Consider the following 27,828-nt stretch of genomic DNA (forward strand, 5'->3'; position numbering starts at 1 on the left):
CTACCTTTAAGCAATGATTGTGTCAAGCCGTTTGAGATATTTTTCTGCTGGCTTAGTCGTTCAGACATAAATTYACCCTCCCGGTCGTAAACAGGCTCACACATGGCTGGGATTCGTCTGACTACGGGGTTAAATGTGTTATTAAAAGGTGCGGTCTGTGATATGTCCCTGTATATTCCTCAGTGGCAGGGCTCCCGATGGGCTGAAACACGAATCCCAGACTGCAGCTTTAACGTCTGTGAGGTTAGTTATGTGAGGAGCAGTGAACTTAACATGTTCACTCAGGCTACCTGCCTGCCTGGCTGCACGCACGCACGCGTCCCCACATTTATGATTTCCCTGCTCCCCATTCTGTGTGGGGAGAATTCTGCCCGGGGAGTCGGGTTCTCTTGTCTCACACGTCTGTTTGTCAGACAACATGCCATTTGAAATTGCATTGAAAATCACCACATAATAATGACAATTGTGTGAGGGTCAATTCCATTTCAATTGCTGAATTGAATAAGAATTTAATCCGGAATAGAACTCAATTCCAGAACTGACTGGAATTTARATGKAATTTTTAACAGAGTCGTAACTGTTCCCCATTAGTAAACCATTAAGCATGAATGAGGGGTACTATTAGTCACTTATCACAACGTCATTACCCATCAGCCATCACTCCAACCCCCACCACGCGTAAKGAAACAAGGAGTCAGCCTTCTGTTATTACTTTGGCAATAGATGAGGAGCAGTTTAGAGATGACGAACAGCTGGCTGCTCATTCATGTAATTATCTGTATTGAGTCAGGTTGGTGTGGCTCATAATAGCATACTTGTATCACCTCAACCCTTTAAAACCTCTCAGAAAACCTCTGTGTAAAATTTGTTACAAAAAATCTATCTTTTTGCAGTGTAAAAAAAGTTTCCATGTAGAGAGCACACCATTACATTTCAAATTGATCCAATGCTACATTATTTAAAAAAAAGGTTGAAATAATTTGAATCAGTTTATGCATCTTTTACACTGATTTATTTTCACCAAAGACCAGCAATAGTGATGACAGGGTTTGGAATACAGACAACAATAGTGATGACAGGGTTTGGAATACAGACAACAATAGTGATGACGGGTTTAGAACACAGACAATAGTGATGACATGGTTTGGAACACAGACAACAATAGCATAATAAGTGATAGTTTGTTAAACAATGTGCTATTGTCTCTCTGTCTGGGAGGAGGGCAGCACTCAGAATGGTGATGATGCAATCAGTTAAACAGTTGTATTCACAGTGTCACCGTGGCCATTCAAACCTTATCTAATTAGGTATCATCCTTCTATTGGCTTGTTCGATCTCCTTAGGCCACCATGGCTCTGTGAAATGAACAAAAGCTGTCATTATTATAGAATAACTTTACATTAAAGTTCGAGCCCTGAATGCTGTATGGTTGAAAGCCGTGGTATACCACTGGTATGACAAAACATGTATTTTTACTGCTCTAATTACGTTGGTAACCAGTTTATAATAGCAATATGGCACCTCGGGGGTTTGTGGTATATGGCCATTATACCACAGTTAAGGGCCGTATACAGGCACTCTGCGTTACGTCGTGCATAAGAACAGCCCTTAGCCATGGTATATTGGCCATATACCACACCCCCTCGTGCCGTATTGCTTAAATAGACCACATCACCCTCTRTCTGCATGGAACTGTCAGGGGAAATAACGTTCAACTTAAGTGAAAAGATGAAGAAGTAGTCCCTCTCATATAAATATAGGCCTACCAGACAACCTTTGTCCTTAGAAGTGCTCTGGGCTAACTACAGTAAAGGGCCTCTCTTTTAATAGGACTCCCCATTCCCCTGCCCTTAAACACTATTAAAGTATGGCCTGTGTCGGGTTGTATAACAGTAACCAGTACTTTCATAACCCCTTTCTACCCCTAAACTCATGGAACACTGAGCAGAGAACTGGTAAAGACCCAGTGCACTAAAGACTGTGATTTTCCTGTGTTTTATATAACTTTCCACACTATTAGGTTGTAATAATAATTTGCATTTTTAACAATAAAAAGAAGCTATTTTTGTGTCTTTTTGACCATTTTAATTGTAAACAATCAGAATAAGGTACATAATTGTTACCCAGAAATGATTTGATATTGAAATAAAAACAGCTGCATCGGACCTTTAAAGCTGTTCTGTTCCAAGAAGCCAGTCAAGTGGAAGAGTTTGGGAATGCTGGAGACAGAGGCTGGGGACTGAAATAACACACACAAGGATGTAAAGGAGGGTACAATAGACAGACACACACACGCACGCACGCGCGCGCACACGCACGCACGCACGCACGCACGCACACACACACACACACACACACACACACACACACACACACACACACACACACACACACAGAGGTTTGAGTATCAGCACAAGCCCACCCTGACACAATCGGCCTTCTGATGTAAGCTGATTTTTGTGGTCACAGTTAATGTTTACTGCATTTATGACTTGGTTCATTGCAAAGATGATGCTCACTTGTAATCAGCTCATCAGTCATTCTACTTTACACTGACAGTTGAAGTTGATCCTTGGGAACGTTTCATATTTATACATATTCTGTGTAGATGACAAAATAACCATTACCTTCTTCCAAGGCCCCTTACATTTCCCTTCTGGGTTTTGACAGCCCTGAGTTGATTCGTTTTCTTCTTCGGTGGGGTTTATCGGCGGTTGGCATCCAAAGTTATGGTGCATTACCGCCACCTACTGTACTGGAGTGTAGGCCAGAGACAGGTTGAAACTAAATCATATCGTTGCTCTTAAAAAATATWACAAAATATTTGAGACTATATCTAATAACGTTCTACTCAATATACTCTTGAAACTAATTTCCTGTATCCCCTTCTCCCTCATACCAGATCTCATCCTATCTCTTTCCCTCTGATACTGCCCACACTGTAGCGATACATGCTTCCCCTGGGTTGATTGCGCACACCTGTTAAACTTCAGTGACATGTGCATAGGTTTATTGACCTGAGGGAGTTCTCCAAGTTTTGACGGACTGATTTACAATGGAGACTCCTCTCCACTTGACTATTTTTCTTAATTACCAGACCTCTATTTTACTACTCTTGATCGGCGGCTTTTCACTTGGCTCGTCCCCGACCACGTCAAATCTAGCTGACGAGTTTGGCGATTTTACTTTGTACCAACATGGCAATATCTTGTCACCCCTTCTGAAGGCGCTAACAGCACAGGGAGATCCATGGCAAGACACGACTCCAAGAATGAAACCTGATTCGAGATATGTTCGATACATGAAAAGACTGTACAGGATGTCGTCGAGACATGAGAGGAGTTTGGAAGGGAACAACCACCTGTACAACACAGTTCGACTTATAACCCCGCGGGGTGAGTGCCTGGAGCAAAGCAAAGGTGAACTCTGAGTTTTGGGTGAAACTTAATTTACATGGAAATGCAATGGCATAAGTGAGGTCTATTTTACATAGGGACACTAGTTCAAAACTGAGTGCACAAAATATTAGGAACACCTGCTCTTTCCATGACAGACTGACCAGGTGAAAGTTGTTATCCTTTATTGATATCACTTGTTAATTTCATATCAGTCAGTGTAGGTGAAGGACAGAAGACTGGTTAAAGGAATTTTAAGCCTTGAGACAATTGAGCCATGGGATTGTGTATTCCATCAGGGCTGACTCTAGCGTTTTGGGGACCCTACGCAAGATTTGTGCATGCGCCCAGAATGTTTTCTGCCATGTTTACTACAAGTTGAGATAGYTRRSYYARCTAACTAACAATCTGAAAATTGTTAGSTGAGCAATTTGAGTGACTGTCAGTGACTGACAAAATAAATGAAAAATTGCTGATTCACAACCAAGTTTCTAACTTGCATCTTGTTTATTCTACTATACTAACTCTCAACAGGAAGTTGAGACCCCACTGAGTTAATAAAACATTTTTTTTGGGGGGGGTGGTGGTCGATGCCCCTAGCAGCCTGGGGTCCTAAGCGACTGCTTATACCAGGAGCTTGCCCTGTGTGCCATTCAGAGGGTGAATGGGCAAGACAGAATATTTAAGTTCCTTTGAACAGGGTATGGTAGTAGGTGCCAGGCACACCGGTTTGAATGTGTCAGGAACTGCAATGCTGCTGGGTTTTTCCACGCTCAACAGTTTCCTGTGTGTATCAAGAATGGTCCACCACCCCAAAGGACATCCAGCCAACTTGACACAACTGTGTGAAAGCATTGGAGTCAACGTGGGCCAGCATCCCTGTGGAACACCTTGTAGAGTCCATGCCCTGATGAATTGAGGCTGTTCTCAGGGAGAAAGGGGGTGCAACTCAATATTATATTTCTAATGTTTTGTGAACTCAGTGTATTTGATGTAGCCTAGTTTTTAGGACTGAGCAAATCAACATAAAGTGCTGACTTATTCAGACACATTTGGCCCCCCACGCATTAGCATTTGGCCCCCCATGCATTAGCATTTTCCCCCCCATGCATTAGCATCTGGGTCTGGTCTGCTTAGTTTATTGACTGTATATGAACCAGAAAAAACAAGCAAGTGAGGTGTCTCGCTTCCTCTTAAATCTCTGGTTCTTCTCATAGGCCTTCATTTCCGATGTTTCCTACAGAGTTCTTCATGCAAGACCTCTCCTACAATCTGGACCGTGTCAGAGCCAAGGAGCAGCTCCTGAAGTCTGTCCTGCTGTACTCCTTCGACCAAGAGCAGGCCACGTCCATGACTACCCAATGTTACCTAGATGTGAAAGAGCAGGCTGCCCAGGATCAGTGTCTTCTCTGCCCCAACACCCATCACTCAGTCAACTTCCTGTTCCATACGGACCACAGGAGGAAGTGGGTTGAGGTGATTGATTATTTAGTTCAATATAATTCAATGCAAACAGCTATTTATTCCTTTAGGGAAATTGTATTWAGACGAAAAAGGGCTTTATTTGATCATTTAAATGCACAATTCAACCACCTATGTGGATACACTGCATTTACAATCACAGGATGTTAAACCACAATAATGTTAACCTATTTTCATTGTGGCACTCAAGGTGGACATCACGGCGTTCCTCCGACCTCTCATCCAGTCCCACAAGAAGGACATCCATTTGCTGATCAACCTGACGTGTGTGGAGGGCAGAGRCAGGGAGGCTAAGGCTGGAGGAGAGGAGAGGAGCGGTAGGGCCCCCGTGGAGCTCCACCTAAGGTCTCCGTCCTTGCTCCTGTACCTCAATGACACCAGCGAGCTGGCTCACCAAAGATGGCTGCCCACCAGGTCACAAGGTCATCCGAGGTCAGCCAATGAGATGGACACCTTTGAGAGCCTGGCGGAGTTCAAACCGGAGCGAAGGATCACCCGGAGCAAGAGGAGGAGACTGAGGAGAGAATCTCCAGATCTATCCACGAACAACGCACGAGGCCAAACGAGCCCGAAGACCATCCTCCCGGACCTCCTCCCGACTTCTGACTTCCCTACGAGCGACTGTGCCTTGTACGACTTCAGAGTGAGCTTCAGTGAGCTCAAACTGAGCCATTGGATCATTTTCCCCCACAGGTACAACCCCAGGTACTGTAAAGGCACGTGTCCCAGGGCTGTGGGGTTCATCTACGGCTCCCCCAGACACACTTTCTTCCAGAACATGATCTACCACATACTGGACTCCTCTGTGCCACGGCCTTCGTGTGTTCCCTTGGAGTACATCCCCCTGAGTGTTTTAACCCTTGAAGGTGACTCCATTGCCTACAAGGAGTTAGATGACATGATCGCTACGAGGTGCACATGCCGCTAAAGGCCCACCTCCAGGGTCAGGCTCAATTCCATTTGAACTTGGTGCATCAACTGCCGCTAGACTTATTCCATCCTCAAGCGCTTGACTTTAGCAACTTTTGTGACTTTTTCACAATCGCCTATTGTAACATTCTGGTCTGGTGACTTCATGTCACTCATCAGTGTCTTTGTCAAAACATCAGTGCATGGAGTTGGATTTTATCTAGAACAGATGCATTTACTTGCCAAAAAAGTATTTTTATCTAAATAGAAAATATAGCATTGATTTCCTTTGTTTACATGTTTATGTGACGTGATAGGCAGGAATGTTGTGAAGATGTCATATTCCTCCACTTACTGTCTGGTTTGTTTGTTTGCTTTGTTTGTGTTTTTGCATTGTGTTGACGCATGAGAACATGGATTGATTTTTAAGTTATTATTTTTGTTAATTTATTTAGGGTGTTCTGCCATCTTTAGTCTCTTCTTTCACACTAACTGGTACATTTTAAGTACATCTGTTCTGGACAAAATATTTAAAAAAGTGGGCCTATATACTTGTATCCAACACTTTCACGTTTCGTTTTATTCCTGGGGATTGCAGACTGTTGTTTCACGGACAACCTCTCTTTTCGTACGGTCCAGAATGTAAGTTATCTTTTATAGACAACTTGATTTTTGTGTGTATTTATTACCCTGGGTTATGAAATGACTGCATACCTAATATATTGACGAATTGAACTAAAATGCATGTCATCTATTTATGCAAAACAAATGTACTGTACGGTCTTGTTCGGCTCACTGATTATCACAAAAAAGAATAAATGAATAATTATCTAAATATTTGCTTGAAAAAAAATAAAGAGCATGCACAGATCCTTGAGTATTTATTCAATATAATTGTAAATTGCATGGTTGTTCTGACATAAATACACATTTGACTGCTGAGACACACACCATTGTGTAGCGTAAAGTTTGTGCGTCTGCATCTGCAATCATGTCTGAATTTACTCCTATACTAGATGGAGAGTTTACATAATGCTTGACAAAGCTTTATCAGCTTGGTTTTCTGCCTTGTTGTGTGGGATCAGAAGTGCCATGCCCACAGGGGCATGTGTCCCCTCAGATTGGTCTGACTGCACTTGTAGAAACTTTCAAAGTTCTTGGCATTTTCCAGATTGACTGACCTTCATGTCTTAAAGTTATGATGGCATTGTCGTTTCTCTTTGCTTATTTAGTGCGGTTCCTGCCATAGTATGGACTTGGTCTTTTACCAAATAGAGCTGTCTTCTGTATACCCTCCTACCTTGTCAAAACACAACTGATTGGCTCAAACGCTTTAAGAAGAAAATAAATTCCACAAAATAACTTTTAACAAGGCACACCAGTTAATTGAAATGCATCCCAGGTGACTACCTCGTGAAGCTAGTTGAGAGAATGCCAAGAGTGTGCAAAGCTGTCAACAAGGCAAAGGGTGGCTTCTTTGAAAAATCTCAAATCTCAAATATATTTTGATTTAACACTTTTTTGGTTACTATGTGATTCCATATGTGTTATTTAATAGTTTTGATGTCTTCACTATTATTCTAGAATGTAGAAAATAGTAAAAATAAAGAAAAACCCTTGAATGAGTAGATGTTCTGAAACYTTTGACCGGTACTGTAGATGATGAGTACATTTACATTTACATTTAAGTCATTTAGCAGACGCTCTTATCCAGAGCGACTTACAAATTGGACCTTAGTCAGAAAATCCCAGGAGTGGTCAGTGCACATCACCTGACCCGTATGGTAAATGAAAGGAAGGAGAAAAGCCTGTGGATATTATTGTTGTTTGAGGAGACGCTACCTGAATATGTGAAGCTTGGATATGTGAGGTATGCAGTGAGACCGTCTGTGTCCAAACCATTACAGTGTGAGAATTGTAAAGGATATGGTCACGTGTCAAATGTTTGCAGACAGGAGAAGTATGATATTGAAGAATCTGTCAATGAAAATGTTACAACTGTGGTGGGGATCATAATCCAGACTTCCTTGGCTGCCCTGTTAGGGTAAGGGAGGTCTARGTGTCAAGGATCAGATTTGTACAGCTTATCTCCTATGTGGAGGCGGTGAAGAGTGTCGAAGGGGAAAGAGGAAACAGTGTTGAAGATATGGAGGTGGATGCATTGCAACCAGTTGATAGTATTTTAAGTCAATCAGGTGATCTGGATACACCTGTGATGAAAGTGGATTTTGTGGCATTTATAGCTTCAGTGATTAATTGTACAGCACAAGTGTCTAAGAAGTCAAAGAAGCTGGATATATCTGCAGCCGAGAAGTTTTGGGGGCTGCAAAACTTCCCGGCAGAAGCACTACAAGGACTTTTGTCGCAAGGAAATGTCCTGCCCTCACAGGAGGCTTCTGAGCCTGTGTTGGGATCTGATTAAAATGATTTTTTTACAGAAAAGCAGGTTGATTTTGTTTGGTTAACTTCTTTTTTTTTGGTAGTTAGTATGATACTTTATTTGTACTCAAATTTTTTCCAATTTTTGGGATCCTTATTATCAACCCGCGCTGTAGTTGGCGGAATGCACATATAATTGTTGCGAACGCCGTTATACCATAGAAGAAGAAGAACGGAAGTTACGTAAAGGCTTAATTGCGCTGGACGTTGAACCAAACCAGTGCAAAGACGTCATCAACCACTATTAATCTGGGTCTTGAGAAGCAGTACGGTAAGAGATATTGAAAGTTGAAGGGTTTGTGGTTAATTTCACAATTTTAATCACCTGTATACGTGTCATATCAGTGTATGTCTTGGGGATTTTGCGAAATAAGAGTCTCGTGTCATTACACACATTTTAAATCTTGGCGTGAATGTCAAGCAAGGTCTTCACGTTAGCTAGGGAGGTTAGTTACTGGCTAGCTTGTTGCAGGTTGGTCCCGTTTGCCCTCACTTTTGTGCAATATATTTTTCTAGGTAGCTAATTAGCTAGGTTGTATCGTCTTCATACTTTCTATTATCTGTCAGACATGAGTTTACGTGTTGTAATGTCATTGACGAAATGACATGTCATCTAATGTTTGGTGTTGATGTTAACTTGGCTAACGCGTTAGTTAGCTATCAATCTAATTTAGCTAGTAACTTTAGTTAATGTAGTGTTTCCTATCCAGTTATGCTTGGAAATAAAACGAAGATATCACGTTCACATTTCTAATAGTCTATTGACAGTTACATTTTTACTTCCAACCATAACTAATTTGCTCTTTTATAAATGTGACTACATGAAATGTCTACTATATTAGTCAGAATAGATTCCGACCCTATTCTTACTCAGAGCTGCACTGGGGTCGGACTGGCTTCCTGTTTAGGTTAAGACATTAAGGAGCCGGCACCGGATATGGCTCTGGAAACATACCTCAATCCAGGGATGAGAAATTGCGTTGTATTCAGAATTCTCCTATATTATCCCAACTAGTTTTAATAGCACTCCTTCGATCTTCTCGGTGTAACAGTTGGAATAATGGGACAATACAACACCATTTCTCATCATTGGATTGAGGTTCATCTTCAGAGCCATATCTCGCGCCAGCGCCGCTGTGTATTAATCTAAACAAAGCCTGTCTGACCACAGTGCAGCTGTAAGTAAGTGAAGGGTGGTAATATATTCTGACTACTATTGTGGAAGACTGGCTGGTTGTCATTTCTTAAGAGGAAGAAATGCACATTTGCCTGGCAACCCAAACTCCTTGCCCTGGGCCAAACGCTATGCCCACGGACATTAGTTTCTACTCCTCAATGAATCGGAGTTACCTCCCTGACGATTTTCTAGAACGCAAACATTCTAACTGTTCTGATTTGTCCCAGAAACCGATGGATTGGGCCAGAACACGTGGGTAAAGCGGTTTCTTGAAAATGTGCCGTTGACTTTAAAACTCTGATTGGTTAGCGAGGATCCAATCGTTGATGACATTGTTTTGTAAAACATCTCAAATTTTTACTTCACCACAAACTAGGACTGACCCCATTTTTAGTCGATTGTTTGGTCAATAGGCGGTTGGTCGAATGAGATTTACTTTAGTTGAGCAGTAGCAACAAAAAAATAAATCATGGTATACAAGACACCTGTCTGAGTGGATAGATCTGCTGTGGAGGCTGTGGGGATGGCACAGTCCATCAGTTTAAGACATGTGGTAATGAAATTGTATATGGTTATTACGTAAGAACAAAGGTGTAACACTAATAAAAATAATATTTGTTAACAAATGTGCTTTCTCCCGTGTTGGATAGTGTTCGCTGTCCGTGGTTCTGAAACGCATCAGAGCGCTGTTGAATTGGGGCCTTTTCCCAGACCATGTTGCGATGTGCAAAGTTAACCAGCATATTTGTGTTGAGATCAATTCAGTGCAGGTAGCAGCAGAATGAGATGAGAACAGCCCTTGCCTTATTGTCTAAGAAAGGTGATGAGAGAGGAAACCCCAACTTAATTCTATAATCAATAACCTTAATTAAAAAGACAGTGACTGTGTGACTGACTAGCACCCGTTCTCTCTCTCCTCCCTGCTGCAGCGACCACCACAGAACATCGGTGTTAATTTGTATTTTTTTAACAGTGCTGCAATTCTGAGCCCGGCCCAGCACGATCAAATCAATTGCTGATCGGACTCCCTCTAGTCATTTGTCTTAATTAATTAATCAAGCTTAAAGCATCAGACAAGCTCAGTGCATATAGTTGATTTGATTAAAACACATAGGATGTGTCAATGTATGGAGAAATACACAATATAATTTTTTTGGGGACTAATCAATTGTTTCAAAGAATGTGACTTTTGGTGGACCAGTATATTGTTAGTTGTGTGACGACTGCATTGCAACATCTAAACTAGTGTACCTTTTTCCTCACCGATACTCCTACCTTGTCATTTCAGATAGTCTCTCTAGACACCATGGGTCGCCACTTTGGAGATTTGGCCAAGATCAGGCATGTGATCACCTATAGTCTATCCCCCTTCGAGCAGAGGGCTTTCCCCAACTACTTCTCTAAAGGAATCCCAAACGTCTGGAGACGATTCACATCATCCGTCTTCAAAGTTGCTCCCCGTAAGTACTCCCAGAGTTTGGACGTTGGTTTCTGTGAAGAACCAGGCAGGATATTGTTTGTTATCAAACATCTCCAGCCAAATTCTGGATTTATTTCTGCTCTAATCTTGATAAATATGGCCTCATAGCCCAATATTAGACCACTGATTCATTAATTAATAAGACAAGGTCTAAGGGCAGTCCATAGCGACAACGTGTGAGATGAGTCATGTTCCAATGACTACCTGGTAGCAGCATGTCCGGTGTCTCAAGCTACATCCATAATCAGTTCTCCGGTTAGAGAATCACCATTTGCATCGCTGGGCAGTGAACAAGAAACTATTAAATCCAGTTTAGATGCTACCCCCCTCCCCAAATCAAAACCAAACATGGATTCCATTTTGTATTCTCACTTTGCGTGCACACAGGTCTCTTTCACACCTGTTTGTCTTAATCATCTTCATGCTGCCTCAGACAGGAAGTAGATGAAACGTGTGCACGCAAAGCCAGAACAAAACATTGGCATCCATATTAGGTTTTGATTTGGGGAGGAGGGGGGGGGGGGGTAGCATCAACTGATTTAATAGTTTCTTGTTCACTGCCCGGTGACGCAAACTGATTCTCCAATCGGAACAGTTCTACTGATTTCATGGATGTAGCTTGGGACCTGGGACACATGCTGGGAGCAGGTAGTCATTGGACCATGACTCATCTCACACGTTGTGACTATGGAATAAACCTTATATTAATGAGAGGTGTAATATTGGCTGTGTCCCATGTAGGTAATGACCAGATGTGGCTACTCAGGCTTCTACACACCTATTCAGCTACAACTAAGAATCTTCCCAGTGTAGTCTGTTTGCTGTAGTTGGATAGATGTGTAGAACACTTTCAGACTACTTTTATGTTTCCTAAAGCAATGTCCATTGCGACTTAGTCTACAAGAGGGGTGCTCTGAGGCACACTGTAAAGACCTCTTTTGATACAATTTCTGTCTGCCCATGTTAAAAACAAAAACGGACTCTTTGGATGTTTTTAAATGGCCTAACTCTACATGCATTGCTTCTTGTATCTTTCAGTGTATGCCTCCCAAGCCACATCCCTGTTTTCAGTCGCTAACCGGTCTTCTCCTGTTCTTYTTTTCCAGCAATGATCTGCATGTACCTGACATACACCTGGGGCAACCATGTCCACTCAGAAGGAAAGAGGAAGGTTGCTGCTGACTACGAGAATGAAGAGTGAAACCTTCCATCTTGCTGCTCTCTCTGTCTATTCCTGTTTAAACCTTCACTCTATTTTTTTTGTCAATAAAGACAATATTTATCTGAATGTTTTTTCTATAAATTTGATAACACCTCACCTGGATATTTGGATTGAATGGTTTGCCATCTTTCGTGTGATGGGACACTGCAGAGATATATATATATATATATATACAGTAAATAAGAATGACCTGTCATTTGTCACTTAGTGTAAAGTTACAATGCAATGAGATTACTGCCCAATGCAATTTTACACAGGCTAACAGGTCTGTATAAAATACAGTATCGTATACTGTCTATACGGCAGGTAGCCTAGTGGTTAAAGCATTGGGCCAGTAATGGAAAGGTTGCTGGATTGAATCCCAGAGCTGACAAGGTAAAAATCTGTTTTTCTGCCCCTGACCAAGGCAGTTAACTAACTCACTGTCCCCTGTTAGGCTGTCATTGTAAATAAGTGTTTGTTCTTAACTGACTTGCCTAGTTAAAAAAAAAAAAAAAATGTAAAAAAAAAAAGTAGTAGTGGGCAAAGTCAGCCTACAACACCAAAAACCTTTCTAATAAAAGCATTTTAATATTGAGGAAGAAACAAAAGTTTAATGTCATTATGGTTGTAGACTATGATAACACCTTTTGAGAATGATCATTACCATTAAAAATTATCTAATTCAATACATATTGTACCCTTGAATAATTTGTCACAAAAGAATACAGAATGGTCCATAGAATTAATCCATATATATATATATATGGACACCCATTCATATTAGTGGATTTGGCTATTTCAGCCTGTTGCTGACAGGTGTATAAAGTCGCGCAAACTATAGACAAACATTGACAGTAGAATGGCCTTACTGAAATATGCCAGGAGAACACTATCTGCCCGAATGCATAGTGCCAACTGTAAAGTTTGGAGGAGGAATAATGGTCTGGAGCTGTTTTTCATGGTTCGTGCTAGGCCTCTTAGTTCCAGTGAAGGGAAATCTTAACTAGACAGCATACAATGACATTCTAGACGATTCTGTGCTTTCAACTTTGTGGCAACAGTTTGGGGAAGGCCCTTTCCTGTTTCAGCATGACAATGCCCCAGTGCACAAAGCGAGGTCCTTACAGAAATGGTTTGTTGAGATCGGTGTGGAAGAACTTGAATGGCCTTCACAGAGCCCTGACCTCAACCTCATCGAACACCTTTGGGATGAATTGGAACACCGACTGCAATCCAGGCCTAATCACCCAACATCAGTGCCCGACCTCACTAATGCTTTTGTGGCTGAATGGAAGCAAGTCCCTGCAGCAATGTTCTAACATCTAGTGGAAAGCCTTCCCAGAAGAGTGGAGGCTGTTATAGCAGCAGAGGGGAGGACCAACTCCATATTAATGCCCAAGAGTTTGGAATGAGATGGTCGACGAGCAGGTGTCCACATACTTTTGGTAATGTAGTCTAGCATGAACATGCTGTTCCTGTGTTGGTCTCTGTAGACATCCGCGTTACCTCCAGCCATTTTCAAATGCTTCGGCCCTAGGGTCTTGTTTTCGAGATCTGTGCAATCATCATCATAGGACTTTTATACTGAAATCTATCATGTTGAGGTGTAGAAAGTGAGCTTGTTCGAAGGCATCAACAATTTGCCGGCAAGTAGCGCACTCAGTTGCATCTTCATGGAACTAGGGTGGGAATAATGAATTAAACCAGAACGTACATTGATACATTCAGTTTGCGGTCTGGTCTGTCGTATTTAGGGAATTAACTGTAAGCCTACTTTGTGCTTTTCCATAGTATTATCTGTTAATTAAGTAACATTTTGCGAAGATGTCTGTGGTAGGATTCGACGTCGGGTTCCTGAACTGCTATGTAGCGGTTGCTCGAGCCGGAGGAATAGAAACTGTAGCCAATGAATATAGTGATCGATGTACACCGTAAGTGACATTTATATTTGTGTGGTTAATATGGTGTGAATTGTAATTTTCAACATGTTTGCCTCTAAAGTGATTGAGAAACTAGAGGGATTGGAACACATTTTGTGGCCTTGGCAGCAAGACAGACAAGGGAGGTGCGCTTGCGGGCTAACATTAGCCTAGCCGAGCAGCGTTGCAACACAGCACGTGAATGTTATTGCTAGCTAGAGATCAACCCATGACTTGTAAAAACGAGCAATCGTTGTACTCTGTTAGCTATTTTACCAATTAAACGTTACGGCATTTGACTTGTGATACCTTAACTTACATTCCTTACGTAACATCTTGAGTGTTTTCGAAAACAATGGGGATTCATTGTTGTCCCCCTTACAAGGGTTCATTTTTTTTTTAATGAAGTATGAATGGACGCTTGAATGCGACTGGGAGGAGGCCTGCAATCTCTCGACATCAATGGACTTGTTCATAGGAATCATTTGTTTGCTGCTCTGTATTTCTAGCCAGCTAATAAAACGCATTTAGATGTGCAATTTAATACTACTGTGTTATCTTAGCTAGCGCTGTTATCTTATTATGGAAAGCCCTGTGAAAACTGACAAGCCTTTTACTGATGTTTGTCATTCTTTCAGAGCATGTGTGTCATTTGGACCACGGAATCGATCTATTGGTGCAGCTGCAAAAAGCCAGGTATGTGTTAATAGGGGACGCCCTCTACTTTATTATTTATTTGACTGGTGACACATTGAGGGTATGAATCTTCTAACAAGTTCTATGGTTTTATGCATAGAAATAGGGATTTCATAACCAGGCCAATATTTGATTACCTGATGGAACTTTTAAAAACAGAAGAGAATCATTATGCATTCACGTCCTCAAAGAACCCCAAATATAACCATGGGGTCAATTTTGCCAGTTTTTTTATATCTAAAGTATTTGATCGGGATTTAAGCTATTCCATCATTTCTGATTTCTCCTGCTTCATTAGGTATCACATCATTAAGTTACTTTTTAATGTGAGATACTCATTTATTTTGCATAATGCAGCATCATAATGCAGCATCATTTCCCTGCTAATCCCAAATCAGGTCGTCACAAACTGCAAGAACACAGTCCAAGGGTTCAAGAGATTTCATGGCCGGGCTTTTTCTGATCCGTACATCCAGCGGTTGAAATCCAGCCTTGTTTACGACTTAGCGCAGATGCCTTCGGGCACCACTGGCATCAAGGTAAGGAGAGATAACAGTGACGATTAGTTCTCCTTAAAAAGGTGGGGAATACATGAGTAGGCCTAATGGAGAGATAGATTACTCATCATCCTTGTCTAATCTGTAATCAACATAGATATTGGTTGTCTGTCTGTCTTTGCCGTATAATATTTTCATGTGTTATTCTGTATTGTACTCTACCTGTGCAAACCCCAAAAGCAATCATTTACAATGACAACTGGTGTCTGTGTGTCCTTTAGGTSATGTACATGGAGGAGGAGAAGGTGTTCAGCATTGAGCAGGTCACTGCCATGCTTCTGACCAAGATGAAGGAGACCGCTGAGCATGCACTGAAGAAACCCGTGGCTGACTGCGTTGTCTCTGTGAGTATCAATCTGCAGCGTGCTAGTGTGCACTGGGCGCTACACTTTACTAGAAGGACCAGGAATTTGGTCACATGTTAAATTGAGTTTGGACAGTTAGACTAAAAGACCGGATATGGGAAAAACAATTTAGAATTGAGTTTCTAGGCCTGCTGGCTCACCATGCCTGAATCATCCTCCTCAGGTCCCCTGCTACTACACGGATGCCGAGAGGAGATCAGTGGTGGAYGCAGCACAGATCGCTGGACTCAACTGTCTGAGGCTCATGAATGAGACAACTGCAGGTATGGAGAGAGCTGTGTTGACCCCTAACAGAGTTACTGTAGCTATTTAACTCACCCACACCGTATTATTTGATATTAAGGTGATTTGCTGTTTCATAATAAAGAATGATTATACACATCTTCCGTCCAGTGGCGTTGGCATATGGAATCTACAAGCAGGACCTCCCTGCTCCAGAGGAGAAGCCCAGGATTGTGGTGTTTGTAGACATTGGACACTCTGGATACCAGACCTCTGTCTGTGCCTTCAACAAGGGCAAGCTGAAGGTAGGTGTCTTTAATCAGGAGACAGAGGAGGCTATGGGGGGTCATGCTGATTCTACAAAATAACTGTTTTTACTGAAAACCGAAATGTCCACAAAGAATTTACAGACAACTTCAATAACCTTTTGGCTATTAAACAAAACAAGTGCTCTAGGGCCTAGAGTTGTTCTGGCCAGGTCACATGGGCTCAGGAAAAACTCCCGGCCCTAATAATTAGTTTTTGCTCATATTCATGTTTTTTTAATACCATTTTCTTTTCCCTCAGATTTTTGCGACGGCCTGCGACCCGGAGCTGGGCGGGAAGGACTTTGACGAGATGCTGGTGAGACACTTCTGTGAGGAGTTTGGGAAGAAGTACAAGCTGGACGTGAAGACCAAGCCCAGGGCTCTGGTCAGGCTCTACCAGGAGTGTGAGAAACTCAAGAAGCTGATGAGCGCCAACTCCTCAGACCTGCCCCTCAACATCGAGTGCTTTATGAACGACATCGACGTCTCTGGAAAACTCAACAGGTATAGTGTTTTGAGATTGTTATCTCAACTGAACACCTCAGAATGCATGGCCGTGGTCCTTGATATAAACAGGTCTTACATGATCTATTGGATGAGTCATTATTTTGGTCTGTGATGCAATGACCACATGACRAAGTTATGCTGAACAAAAATATAAATGCAACATGAAAGAGTTTACTGACTTACAGTTCATAAGGAAATYMGTGACTTGAAATAAATTCATTAGGCCCTAATCAATGGATTTCACATGACTGGGAATACAGATATGCATCTGTTGGTCACAGATACCTTAAAAGAAATGGGTCTCACAATGGGCCTCGGGATCTCATCACGGTAATTTTGTGCATGCAAATTGCTATCGATACAATTGTGTTCATTGTCCATAGCTTATGCCTGCCCATACCATAACCCCACTGCCACCATGGGGCACTCTGTTCACCACGTTGACATCAGCAAACCGCTCGCCCACACGACGTCATACACRTGGTCTGCGGTTGTGAGGCCGGTTGGTTGTAYTGCCAAATTCTCTAAAACGATRTTGGAGGAGGCTTACGGTAGAGATATGAACATTCAATTCTCTGGCAACAGCTCTGGTGGACATTCCTGTAGTCAAAATGCCAATTGCGCACTCAATCAAAACTTGAGACATGTGTTGTGTTGTGTGACACAACTGCACATTTTAGATGGGCCTTTTATTGTCCCCCAGCACAAGGTGCACCTGTGTAATGATCATGCTGTTTAATCAGCTTCTTGATATGCCACACCTGTCAGGTGRATGGATTATCTTGGCAAAGGAGAAATGCGCACTAACAGGGATGTAAACMMATTTGTGCASAACATTTGAGAGAAATAAGCATTTTGTGCGTATGGAACATTTCATGGATCTTTTATATTTGTTGCATTTTATATTGTTGTTCAGTGTATTATTATATTGTAAGTATAGTGACACCATAGAACGCATGGTGGTCCTTGAAATCTGGTAGTTTTATCAGAGAAACTGCATGTTGATGATGCATACATATGTAGCATCTTATTTGACCAGTTTCTCACAGCAGGAAAATAATCTTGCAGCAACATTTGTAATTAATTGACATTTTTGCAGGGATTGATACATTTTTTATTTAGGGGAAATCAAGTATGACATTTTTAGGTGGRAATTACAAACTCTTTAGGAGCCTTTTTTAACTTTTAATACACTACACGTTTGCATTTCCTGCTGTGCAAGAAGTTGCAACAACAGGGTGATCAAATTAAGGTCCTACATCTGCATCTGTATGTTCTCCAGGGTTCAGTTTGAGGAGATGTGTGCTGACGTTCTGGCCAGAGTGGAGGCACCACTACACAACCTGATGGAGCAAGCCAGTGAGTATCGTAGGTTTGCATATAGCATCAAATTGAGCATTATCTGTGTAGGCATTGAGTATTGTCTTTTTATAGTTTTGAGTTATGTCAGTGACTGTCAGTTCTGATTGGTGCCTTCCTGGTTCCTGTCCAATCAGAACTGAAGAAGGAGGACATCTATGCGGTGGAAATAGTGGGCGGAGCATCCCGTATCCCGTCTGTCAAAGAGAGGATCAGCAGATTCTTTGGGAAGGAGCTGAGCACCACCCTGAATGCTGATGAGGCCGTGGCCAGAGGATGTGCCCTGCAGGTCTGATGATCTCTCGTTTCCCCACTCCTGACCTTAAAATGACCTTTGGACATCCAGGATTTGCTTGCTCAGCAAATTAGAAAAAGAAAGTTAGCCTCCAAACGCTTTTGCTACTATACTATGTAGTAATGATCGGGATTCCAACATTTATATCATATCATTCTTACCAGTAGGACCTAATTCATTGTTGTTGATTTCTACTGGAGTATGGTGATGGAATAATGGTTTGCCTCCCTGCTAAGAATGTCCTGTCTGCCTCCTCAGTGTGCAATCCTGTCCCCTGCATTCAAAGTGCGTGAGTTCTCCATCACAGACGCAGTTGCTTACCCAATCTCTCTGAAATGGAACTCTGCTGCAGAGGAAGGCTCGAGGTAAACTACAATATGTATCTGGATTTATTATCGCCTTGATTTTATAGATTTCTTTTTTGTGGGATAGCTTCATTGTAGTTACTTTAGTGCTAATAAACTAGACTGTTATGTGTGTTGTTCATTGTAGTTATTTTAGTCCTAACTAGACTGTTATGTGTGTTGTTCATTGTAGTTATTTTAGTCCTAACTAGACTTATGTGTGTTGTTCATTGTAGCGATTGCGAGGTATTCCCAAAGAACCATGCTGCACCCTTCTCCAAAGTGTTGACTTTCTACCGGAGGGAGCCTTTCTCTCTGGAAGCCTACTACAACACCCCCAAAGAGCTGCCGTACCCCGACCCCACCATAGGTATGTCCACGGCGTTGACTCCACTATCAACCACGCTCCTGTGGGTCCTTTTCTGTCTGCCAACAGTATCTTCCATAGAAACATAGTCAGTTATGTAACTTAGCAGCAATGGCCTGTTGACTACAGTTTGCAATATGAAACGTATCATTGATTTGATTTTTGTATACATTTTTTGTTGTTGTTTATAAGTGTTTTTGTCAAGTGTCTGTAATGTAAGTTTCCCCCGAAGGGGACAATACATTAGAGCCCAGTTTGTCATCAGTATTTCCTGTGAAATGTACCGACTGTGTGCCATTACCACCTTATTTCCTGTGTCCTCTCCTATAGGTCAGTTTGTGATCCAGAAGGTGGTGCCCCAGGCGTCTGGGGAGAGCTCTAAGGTCAAGGTGAAGGTGAGGGTCAACATCCACGGCATCTTCAGCGTCTCCTCAGCCTCGCTGGTGGAGGTCCAGAAGACCGAGGAAGGAGAGGAGCCCATGGACACAGAACAGCAGGCAACACCAGAGGAAGAGGTGATTAATAACAACCATATTCATTCACATTTTATGTATATATATATTTTTTTTAACCAAAGTGTCTTGTTCAATATTCACTACACAGACAATTACAATTAACTTTCCAAACCAGAGTCCAATGAAAGGTACAAATGCGCTATTAAACCATACAACCTGAGGAAGAGGGGCTTCAGTTAGCAATGCCATCAAAATATAGTAGTGTACCTATCTGGAAGTCTGTCTGTCCTATCATTGGGCAGAGATGTGGTGTTAATGAAGAGACCTGCGCTCTCTGCAGGGCAACATGCAGACTGACCAGGATGAGACAAAGGCCCAAGGAGATGGACAGAAAGAGACAGAAGAGGAGGAGGAGGAGAAGAAGACGCCGCCAGAGAATGAGGAGATGGAGGTAATATTGAATATGACACATTTGACATCTATTATCGTAACGTTTATGGTAGCATTCTGCACTTTTGTGTCCTGGAAGACTGCAGTTTGTACAGACTTAGACAAAAGCAAGTAGCCTGGTCCCAGATCAGTTTGTGTTGTCTTGCCAATAAGCAGCTGATCAGACAAAACAAACCCATCTTGGAGCAGGCTGAAAAACACTCACCAGGAGTGAAGAGCACTACTTTATGGCTATTTAGTCTTAATGATGCTGTTTCCCTCATCTCTCCCCAGACCTCCCCAGAGGAGAGTAAGACAGAGAAGAAGTCTGACCAGCCTCCCCAGGCCAAGAAKCCCAAAGTCAAGACAAAAGTCTTGGAGCTTCCCATTGAGAACAGTCCTCAGTGGGAGCTGGCCGTTGACATGCTCAACCTCTTTGTAGAAAATGAGGTAATTCAATCTGACATCTCTGGATTGTTTTTGGTTCAGCTGTTGTGTTTCTTCCTACTGCTATCCTCTCTGTCTCTTTGGTGTCTTTCTGACTGTCTGTTCTTCATTGTATTCATCCAGCTGTTTCTATATACTTGTATTTTACATGTTTCTCTCTCTGTTTTGAGTAGGTCTTAAAGAGTGTTCTGTGGTAACTTGAAGTTGTTGATTTGTCCGTTTCCACAGGGTAAAATGATCATGCAGGACAAGCTGGAGAAGGAGAGGAACGACGCTAAGAATTACGTGGAGGAGTATGTGTACGACATGAGGGACAAACTACACGGCAGGCTGGAGAAATTCGTCAGTGAAGCTGTGAGCGCTGTGGCTTTTTCTGTCACTTTCTGTGGTACTTTCAATTCGGTCTGACATTAGCTGCCCATGAAACACCCAACAGGTTTCTTAAAGGGATACTTTGGGATTTTGTCAATGAAGCCCTGTAACTACTTCCCTACAGTCAGATGAACTCATTGAAGTAGATAAATGGCTTCTTTGCCAAAGTCCTGAAGTATCCCATTAGCAACAAGATAGACAGTTTTATAAAGTACTTTATATCAGAATTGTATTCTCTGTAATATGTTTAAAAGTCATCCATTGCGTACTGTATGTTAATGACAGTATGTTGAATTTGATTGTTGTAGGATGGTATACCCTGTCCTTAACTGAATGTTAATGCCTGTGTTTTGACTGTGTTGTAGGATCGGGATATCCTGTCGTTACAACTGGAGGACACAGAGAACTGGCTGTATGAAGACGGAGAGGACCAACCTAAACAACAGTACATCGACAAAATGGCCGAGCTGAAGGTAAAGCTTAGTGTTGTACACTGTCACTATGGTACAGTTTCCCAGACCCTAATTAGTCCCAGGTAATGCTTTCAGTTGTATGCATTGTTTGAAGCTCAGTGTTAAATAAAAATCTCCCTACCATCATATCTAAGCCAGTATGACACCGACGTCGATGACAAGTCAACTTGGAGGTACACAACACACTCCCTTGCCTCTCGACATAAGCCGTCCGGCCGTTACCAAGAACCACATACCGGATTTTTTACAGGGTCGTTAGCAATTTAGTTTTCAGAGTATTTTCTGCGCCTACCTAGCTCAAATCCTAGACGTCGGATTAAAGCGGGCGGCAGGTAGCCTAGTGGTTAGAGTGTTGGACTAGTAGCCGGAAGGTTGCTAGATCGAATCCTCGAGCTGGCAAGGTAAAAATCTGTCCTTCTGCCCCTGAACAAGGCAGTTAACCCACTGTTCCTAGGCCATCATTGAAAATAAGAATTTGTTCTTAACGGACTTGCCTCGTAAAAAAAGAAGAAAGTAAAATAAAAAAACGAGACTATAGCGTCCGTAAAGTGACCACTGTACTTAAAATAATGTTGGATTGACTAAGTTTGATGGTGCAACAGTTTTTATTACATAATGTATCTCTCTCACGTGAACATTTTCGTCCATTAATAACCAACGATGTGCTACCTTTTTTGTAGCAATTCTGACAATGCTAACATTTTCAGCCGAATCTGAGTGTTGAGCAACTCTGTTGCTCGGCAACAACAGCTGTTGCTGCCTGCAACAGGCTGCCAGTCATACAAAGTGGCTGAGAACAAAACTAGGCTACTGTAGATAACTAGTTATATGGTGGTATTCAAGCTGAGGTTAATTAATAAATGCGAACATATATACTTTGATTAGCTAGGTAGCTAGCTAGCTAACGTTACCTAGTCTTGTTTTTAGAATGTTTGAATGCTAAGCAACCGGCTAACACATTGTTTGAAGTACAATAAACCAACATAGCTACTGTAGTAGGTCAAATCTGTGTGCTGGAAAGCCTTGGTAGAGCATGGGTGGAGTAAGCATTGTGCTCATGTGAAATTTCCTTTTTCGGCTTCAGACCAAGGCCTACTTCTCACACAATGTTATTATTTTTTAAAAATATTTTTTATTTTTATTTTTATCTCCCAATTTTTCTGGTATCCAATCGCTAGTAATTACTATCTTGTCTCATCGCTACAACTCCCGTACGGGCTCGGGAGAGACGAAGGTCGAAAGCCACGCGTCCTCCGAAGCACAACCCAACCAAGCCGCACTGCTTCTTAACAACAGCGCGCCTCCAACCGGAAGCCAGCCGCACCAATGTGTCGGAGGAAACACCGTGCACCTGGCCCCCTTGGTAGCGCCCACTGCGCCCGGCCCGCCACAGGAGTCGCTGGAGCGCGATGAGACAAGGATATCCCTACCGGCCAAACCCTCCCTAACCCGGACGACGCTATGCCAATTGTGCGTCGCCCCACGGACCTCCCGGTCGCGGCCGGCTGCGACAGAGCCTGGGCACGAACCCAGAGACTCTGGTGGCGCAGCTAGCACTGCGATGCAGTGCCCTAGACCACTGCGCCACCCGGGAGGCCCTAGTTTTTAATTGTCATTATGAGTTCAAGTCCTRCCAAGTCAATTGTGTGTTCCGCAAATTTCTTTTACATTTTGACAATCAGATGAAAGTAGCATCACCAAAGTTTGAAAAAGGAGTTTAATTGCTATGAAAATGACTAGTTTCCTCCTCATTCTAGTTCAAACGGGTTGGATTATCTAGTGTTTCTGACGTAAGTGTTGTCTACTGTCTCCAGAAACTGGGTCAGCCTATCCAGGAGAGGTACATGGAGTCTGAGGAAAGACCCAGAGCCTTCGATGACATGGGGAAACAGATCCAGATGTACATGAAGATCGTTGAAGCTTATAAAACCAAGGTACTGCTGCCCTAATACACCCAAGGTACCGCTGGAGCTTATAAACCCAAGGTACCGCTGCCCTAATACACATTATTATTTTGGGGCGGCAGGTAGCCTAGTGGTTAGAGCGTTGGGCCAGTAACCGAAAAGTTGCTAGATCGAATCCCCGAGCTGACATGGTAAAAATCTGTTGTTCTGCCCCTGAACAAGGCAGTTAACCCACTGTTCCTAGGCCGTCATTGTAAATAAGAATTTGTTCTTAACTGACTTGCCTAGTTAAATAAAGGTAAAATACATTTAAAATAAAATTATTGCTACAATGAACTACATCTTTATGACTTATGTACACCAGGAGGAGCAAGTATGACTGTAGTAGATATGTAGTATAGTACAGTCATTAATACTAGAATACACCATTGTCTTACTTCAGATGGCGTCCCTCACTGCAGGCAGAATGGACTCGCTATCTGATGTAAGACGATGAGAATACACAAGAATAGTTCTGTTAAAATGCCGTCCAGTTCACCAACCTCATCCTATTGTTACTTCCTACCAGATATCTTCATATTCCACTGTAACAAGTTTCAAATATTCACGGCAATTCTAAACCATTGCAGATATCAGAAGCCCTGTATGTAGTATGTAGCTGCATTTCAGAACCAACCAAATGTGTCTTTATGTATGTTACTAAAGACGACATCTCTGTTCTTTGCTTGGGGTTTGAATTCACTGCGTCTTTGGTTTCAGGAGGCCGATGTCAGAAGTTGTCTTTAGTTGTATTTCAGGATGTGTCTGGTATGTATTATGTACAGTGCATTCTGAAAGTATTCAGACCCCTTGACTTTTTCCACATTTTGTTATGTCAGCCTTATTCTAAAATTGATGAAATAAATACAAAATCCTCATCAATCTACACAATACCGCATAATGACAAAGCAAAAACAGATTTTTTGAAATGTTTGCAAATGTATTAAAAAAGAAAAACATACCTTATTTACATAAGTACTCATATCCTTTGATATGAGACTCAAAATTGAGCTCTGGTGCATCCTGTTTCCATTGATCATCCTTGATGTTTCTACAACAATTGGAGTCCACCTGTGGTAAATTMAATTGATTGGACATGATTTGGAAATGCACACACTTGTCTGTATAAGGTCCGACAGTTGTCAGAGCAAAAACCAAGCCATGAGGTTCAAGGAATTGTCCGTAGAGCTCAGAGACAGGATTGTGTGGGGAATGGTACTAAAAAATGTCTGCAACATTGAAGGTCCCCAAGAACACAGTGGCCTCTGTCATTCATAAATGGAAGAAGTTTGGAACCACCAAGACTCTCCCTAGAGCTGGCCGACAGGCCAAACTGAGCAATCGGGGGAGAAGGACCTTGGTCAGGGAGGTGACCACGAGCCCGATGGTCACTCTGACAGAGCTCCAGAGTTCCTCTGTGGAGATGGTTGTCCTTCTGGAAGGTTCTCCCATCTCTGCCGCACTCCACCAATCAGGCCTTTATGGTAGAGTGGCCAGACGGWAGCCACTCCTCAGTAAAAGGCACATGACAGGTTGCTTGGAGTTTGCCAAAAGGCACCAAAAACCATGAGAAACGATTCTCTGGTCTGATGAATCCAAGATTTAACTCTATGCCAAGCGTCACATCTGAAGCAAACCTGGCACCATCCCTACGGTGAAGCATGGTGGTGGCCGCATTATGCTGTGGGAATGTTTTTCAGCGGCAGGGACTGGGAGACTAGTCAGGATCGAGGCCAAGATGAACGGAGAAAAGTACAGAGACATTCTTAATGACAACCTGCTCCAGAGCTCAGACTGGGGCGAAGGTTCACCCTCCAACAGGACCACGACCCTAAGCACACAGCCAAGACAACGCATTAGTGGCTTCGGGACAAGTCTCTGAATGTCTTTGAGTKGCCCAGCCAGAGCCCTGATTGGAACACAATCAAACATCTCTGCAGARACCTGAAWAYAGCTGTGCAGCGACGCTCMCCATCCAACCTGACAGAGCTTGAGAGGATCTGCAGRGAAGAATRGGAGAAACTCCCCAAATACAGGTGTGCCAAGCATGTAGCGTCATACCCAAGAAGACTCGAGGCTGTAATCGCTGCCAAAGGTGCTTCTACAAAGTACTGAGTAAAGGGTCTGAATACTTATGTAAAAGTGATTATTTCAGTTTTTTTTTAATTATATACATTTGCACCTGTTTTGCTTTGTCATTATGGGGTATTGTGTGTAAATTGATGAGGGGGGGGAAACAATTTAATCCATTTTAGAACAAGGCTGTAACGTTACAAAGTGTGGAAGAAGTCAAATGGTCTGAATAGTTTACAAATGCACTGTATATTAGACTGTTTCTTGGCTTGTCTTTCCATCCCCCAGGAGGAGCAGTATGACCATCTGGACCAGGAAGAGATCAACAAGGTGGATAAGATGGTGAATGAAGCCATGATCTGGCTGAACAGCAAGATGAACCAGCAGAGTAAACTGAGCTTGACTGTGGAGCCTGCTGTTAGAGTCAGAGAGATACAGGACAAGACTAAGGTGGGACTAACTACTGTACTGCTGACTAACTACAGTACTGCTGACTAACTACTGTACTGGTAACTTACAACTCTACAACTAACTACAGTACTGCTAACAATTCCTTTACCGCTGGCCGGGAGCTGCAGTTTACGCTGGCTAGCCGCAGTTACCGCTGGCTAAGCTCGCAGTACCGCTGGCTAACCGCAGTACGCTGGCTAACCGCAGTACCGCTGGCTAGCCGCAGTACCGCTGGCTAGCCGCAGTACCGCTGGCTAGCCGCAGTACCGCTGGCTAGCTGCAGTACCGCTGGCTAGCGCAGTACGCTGGCTAAGCCGCCAGTTACCGCTGGCTAGCCGCAGTACCGCTGCTAGCGCTAGTACCGGCTGGCTTAGCCGCAGTACCGCTGGCTAGCCGCAGTACCGCTGGCTAGCCGCAGTACCGCTGGCTAGCCGCAGTACCGCTGGCTAACCGCAGTACCGCTGGCTAACCGCAGTACCGCTGGCTAACTGCTAATACTGTTAGTCAGAGAGAGATACAGGTTAGAATAGCTACAGTACTAACTGTTAGATGTTTTTTTGATGTTCTAACAAAAATATCAACTTGCGGTTATTGCTTATGAATTCAACATTGGTGTGTTATGAAGTCCTTGTGTAGGGATCCTTCTAGTGAAGTGTTACCCAACCTTGCAACCAAGCTACAGTATACTGTCAATATTGCCTTTTGATCATTAATATCATTCTACTACTGTAATAAAACATGCCAGCATTCTGCTTATCCAACTTAACACTGCTTGCACAGTTATTTGTAACTTTCACTCTTCCCATTATTTCCTCTCAATAGGAGCTGTACTCTTCCTGCAACCCCATCGTGACCAAGYCCAAGCCCAAGGTGGAGCTGCCTAAAGACAACAAGGCAGGGGAGCAGAATGGACCAGTCAATGGCCAGGAGAAAGCCCCAGCCGAGGGCACCGAGAAGCAGACCGCCGACAGCACAGGCATCCCCCCCTCCACGGAATCCACGGAACCTAGACCTGACATGGACCTTGACTAAGCAGACACAGACAGCAACCAGTGTCTCATCTCCCAGGGGCTGTGTGTTCATCTGAAAAGTGTCTCCTTCCATGTTTCCTTGTCGCCTTCCCCTTTCAGACCTGATAGAACTGGATAGATGAGTTCAACTAAAGCATTATGGGGGATAAAAATAAAGTCTACCTGAATGGTCTACCAAAAGGCATGCTGGATGTATTAACTACAGTACTGTAGCACATTGCTCATGTCTTATCTATCTTGTCAGATCTGTTGAGATAAGGAAGGAATCAACCTAGGCAGCAAGGGAAGGAGGCAAGGTGATGGGATTGAGATGCAGCCCAGAGCTACTAGTGGAGTGTCAACTATTTTGGCTTCGTCTGAAATGGCTCCCTATTTAYTATATAGTGCACTACGTTTGACCAGTACCCATATGGCCCTGGTCAAAAGCAGTGCACTACATAGGGAATAGGGGGCCATTTGGCCCTGGTCAAAAGTAGTGCACTGTATAGGGAATAGGGTGCCATTTCAGAKGTTGCCATTCACGCCACTCCACATGTCAATGCAGGCGGCATACTGTAATTTCGGCACATTTACCCTTAGTACCTGATGAAGATGATGGTGTATTTCTGCTTCCAATAGCATGCCCATTCTTTTATTGCTGATATAAAATGTAAAGAAGCCAACTGCAATAAGCCTGTTACGATGAGCGCTGTATGATGGTATTTCTGTTGTGTGCTCTCGAACTGTTCCGGGTCATTGTCGCAATTTGGTTTTAATAAAGTTATTGAAAATTGCTTCACGTAGCCCTTATTTGAGCATTTTAGAGGAACGCAGTTTCGTTCTCAGGCTATATTTTGACAAGCCCAAAGGCCGGCAGATGGCGATACTGAAACGACTCAATATCGCCATCTACCGGCCTGGGCTATATTTGGACGATGTATGGACATCTAGAGAAATGTTTATTTTTTTCTCACCCTGATTTCTTAAACGTCACCAATGCATAAATGCAATGAAAAAGGTCTCTCATCTGTCAATTAACGACTGCAGTTATTCAGTATAATACGCTACTTTAATTCTAAGTAAGTTTACTATTATATCTAAAACCGGCTCCGGCTATCATTAGCCGGCTACCACCCAGTTACTCAACCCTG

The 27,828-nt window shown here is 42.8% G+C and overlaps 3 protein-coding genes and 1 long non-coding RNA gene across 7 annotated transcripts; 3 read left to right on the plus strand and 1 right to left on the minus strand.

Annotated features, from left to right (window-relative positions):
* Positions 1-1,056: 1,056 nt before the first annotated feature.
* LOC112070237 (uncharacterized) lies at positions 1,057-2,737 on the minus strand. The gene is made up of 3 exons (XR_002893861.2): positions 2,628-2,737; positions 2,167-2,239; positions 1,057-1,355 (listed from the first exon to the last, which is right to left on the minus strand). It is a non-coding gene; the product is annotated as an uncharacterized lncRNA (long non-coding RNA).
* A 217-nt stretch (positions 2,738-2,954) lies between these two features.
* On the plus strand, positions 2,955-6,656 carry LOC112070238 (growth/differentiation factor 9-like). 2 transcript variants are annotated; one of them, XM_024137660.2, is made up of 3 exons: positions 2,955-3,419; positions 4,639-4,871; positions 5,068-6,656. In XM_024137660.2, exons 1-3 carry the CDS (start codon positions 3,056-3,058, stop codon positions 5,803-5,805), a joined length of 1,335 nt encoding a protein of 444 aa, XP_023993428.1. In that variant the 5' UTR covers positions 2,955-3,055; the 3' UTR covers positions 5,806-6,656. The 2 variants fall into 2 exon arrangements, with proteins under 2 accessions (XP_023993428.1, XP_023993429.1); XM_024137661.2 differs by having other exon boundaries at positions 2,955-3,395.
* A 1,749-nt stretch (positions 6,657-8,405) lies between these two features.
* Positions 8,406-12,170, plus strand: LOC112070228 (cytochrome b-c1 complex subunit 8). The gene is made up of 3 exons (XM_024137649.2): positions 8,406-8,496; positions 10,691-10,862; positions 11,989-12,170. Exons 2-3 carry the CDS (start codon positions 10,709-10,711, stop codon positions 12,081-12,083), a joined length of 249 nt encoding a protein of 82 aa, XP_023993417.1. The 5' UTR covers positions 8,406-8,496; positions 10,691-10,708; the 3' UTR covers positions 12,084-12,170.
* Positions 12,171-13,575: 1,405 nt separating this feature from the next.
* LOC112070229 (heat shock 70 kDa protein 4) lies at positions 13,576-27,471 on the plus strand. 3 transcript variants are annotated; one of them, XM_024137650.2, is made up of 19 exons: positions 13,576-14,017; positions 14,644-14,701; positions 15,100-15,240; positions 15,480-15,602; positions 15,787-15,886; positions 16,017-16,150; positions 16,413-16,657; positions 17,943-18,028; positions 18,157-18,308; positions 18,573-18,679; positions 18,895-19,028; positions 19,356-19,540; positions 19,821-19,931; positions 20,204-20,359; positions 20,585-20,710; positions 21,094-21,201; positions 23,016-23,135; positions 25,506-25,667; positions 26,490-27,471. In XM_024137650.2, exons 1-19 carry the CDS (start codon positions 13,911-13,913, stop codon positions 26,697-26,699), a joined length of 2,565 nt encoding a protein of 854 aa, XP_023993418.1. In that variant the 5' UTR covers positions 13,576-13,910; the 3' UTR covers positions 26,700-27,471. The 3 variants fall into 3 exon arrangements, with proteins under 3 accessions (XP_023993418.1, XP_023993420.1, XP_023993419.1); XM_024137652.2 differs by having other exon boundaries at positions 19,833-19,931; XM_024137651.2 differs by having other exon boundaries at positions 17,943-18,019.
* Positions 27,472-27,828: the final 357 nt, after the last annotated feature.

The sequence above is a fragment of the Salvelinus sp. IW2-2015 genome, unplaced genomic scaffold (genome assembly GCF_002910315.2).
Source record: "Salvelinus sp. IW2-2015 unplaced genomic scaffold, ASM291031v2 Un_scaffold1265, whole genome shotgun sequence".
Classification (NCBI taxonomy): Eukaryota; Metazoa; Chordata; class Actinopteri; order Salmoniformes; family Salmonidae; genus Salvelinus; species Salvelinus sp. IW2-2015.

Excerpts from the sequence above, each read along its gene's own strand:
- LOC112070228 (XM_024137649.2), top strand. The coding sequence starts at position 10,709 with ATGGGTCGCCACTTTGGAGATTTGGCCAAGATCAGGCATGTGATCACC.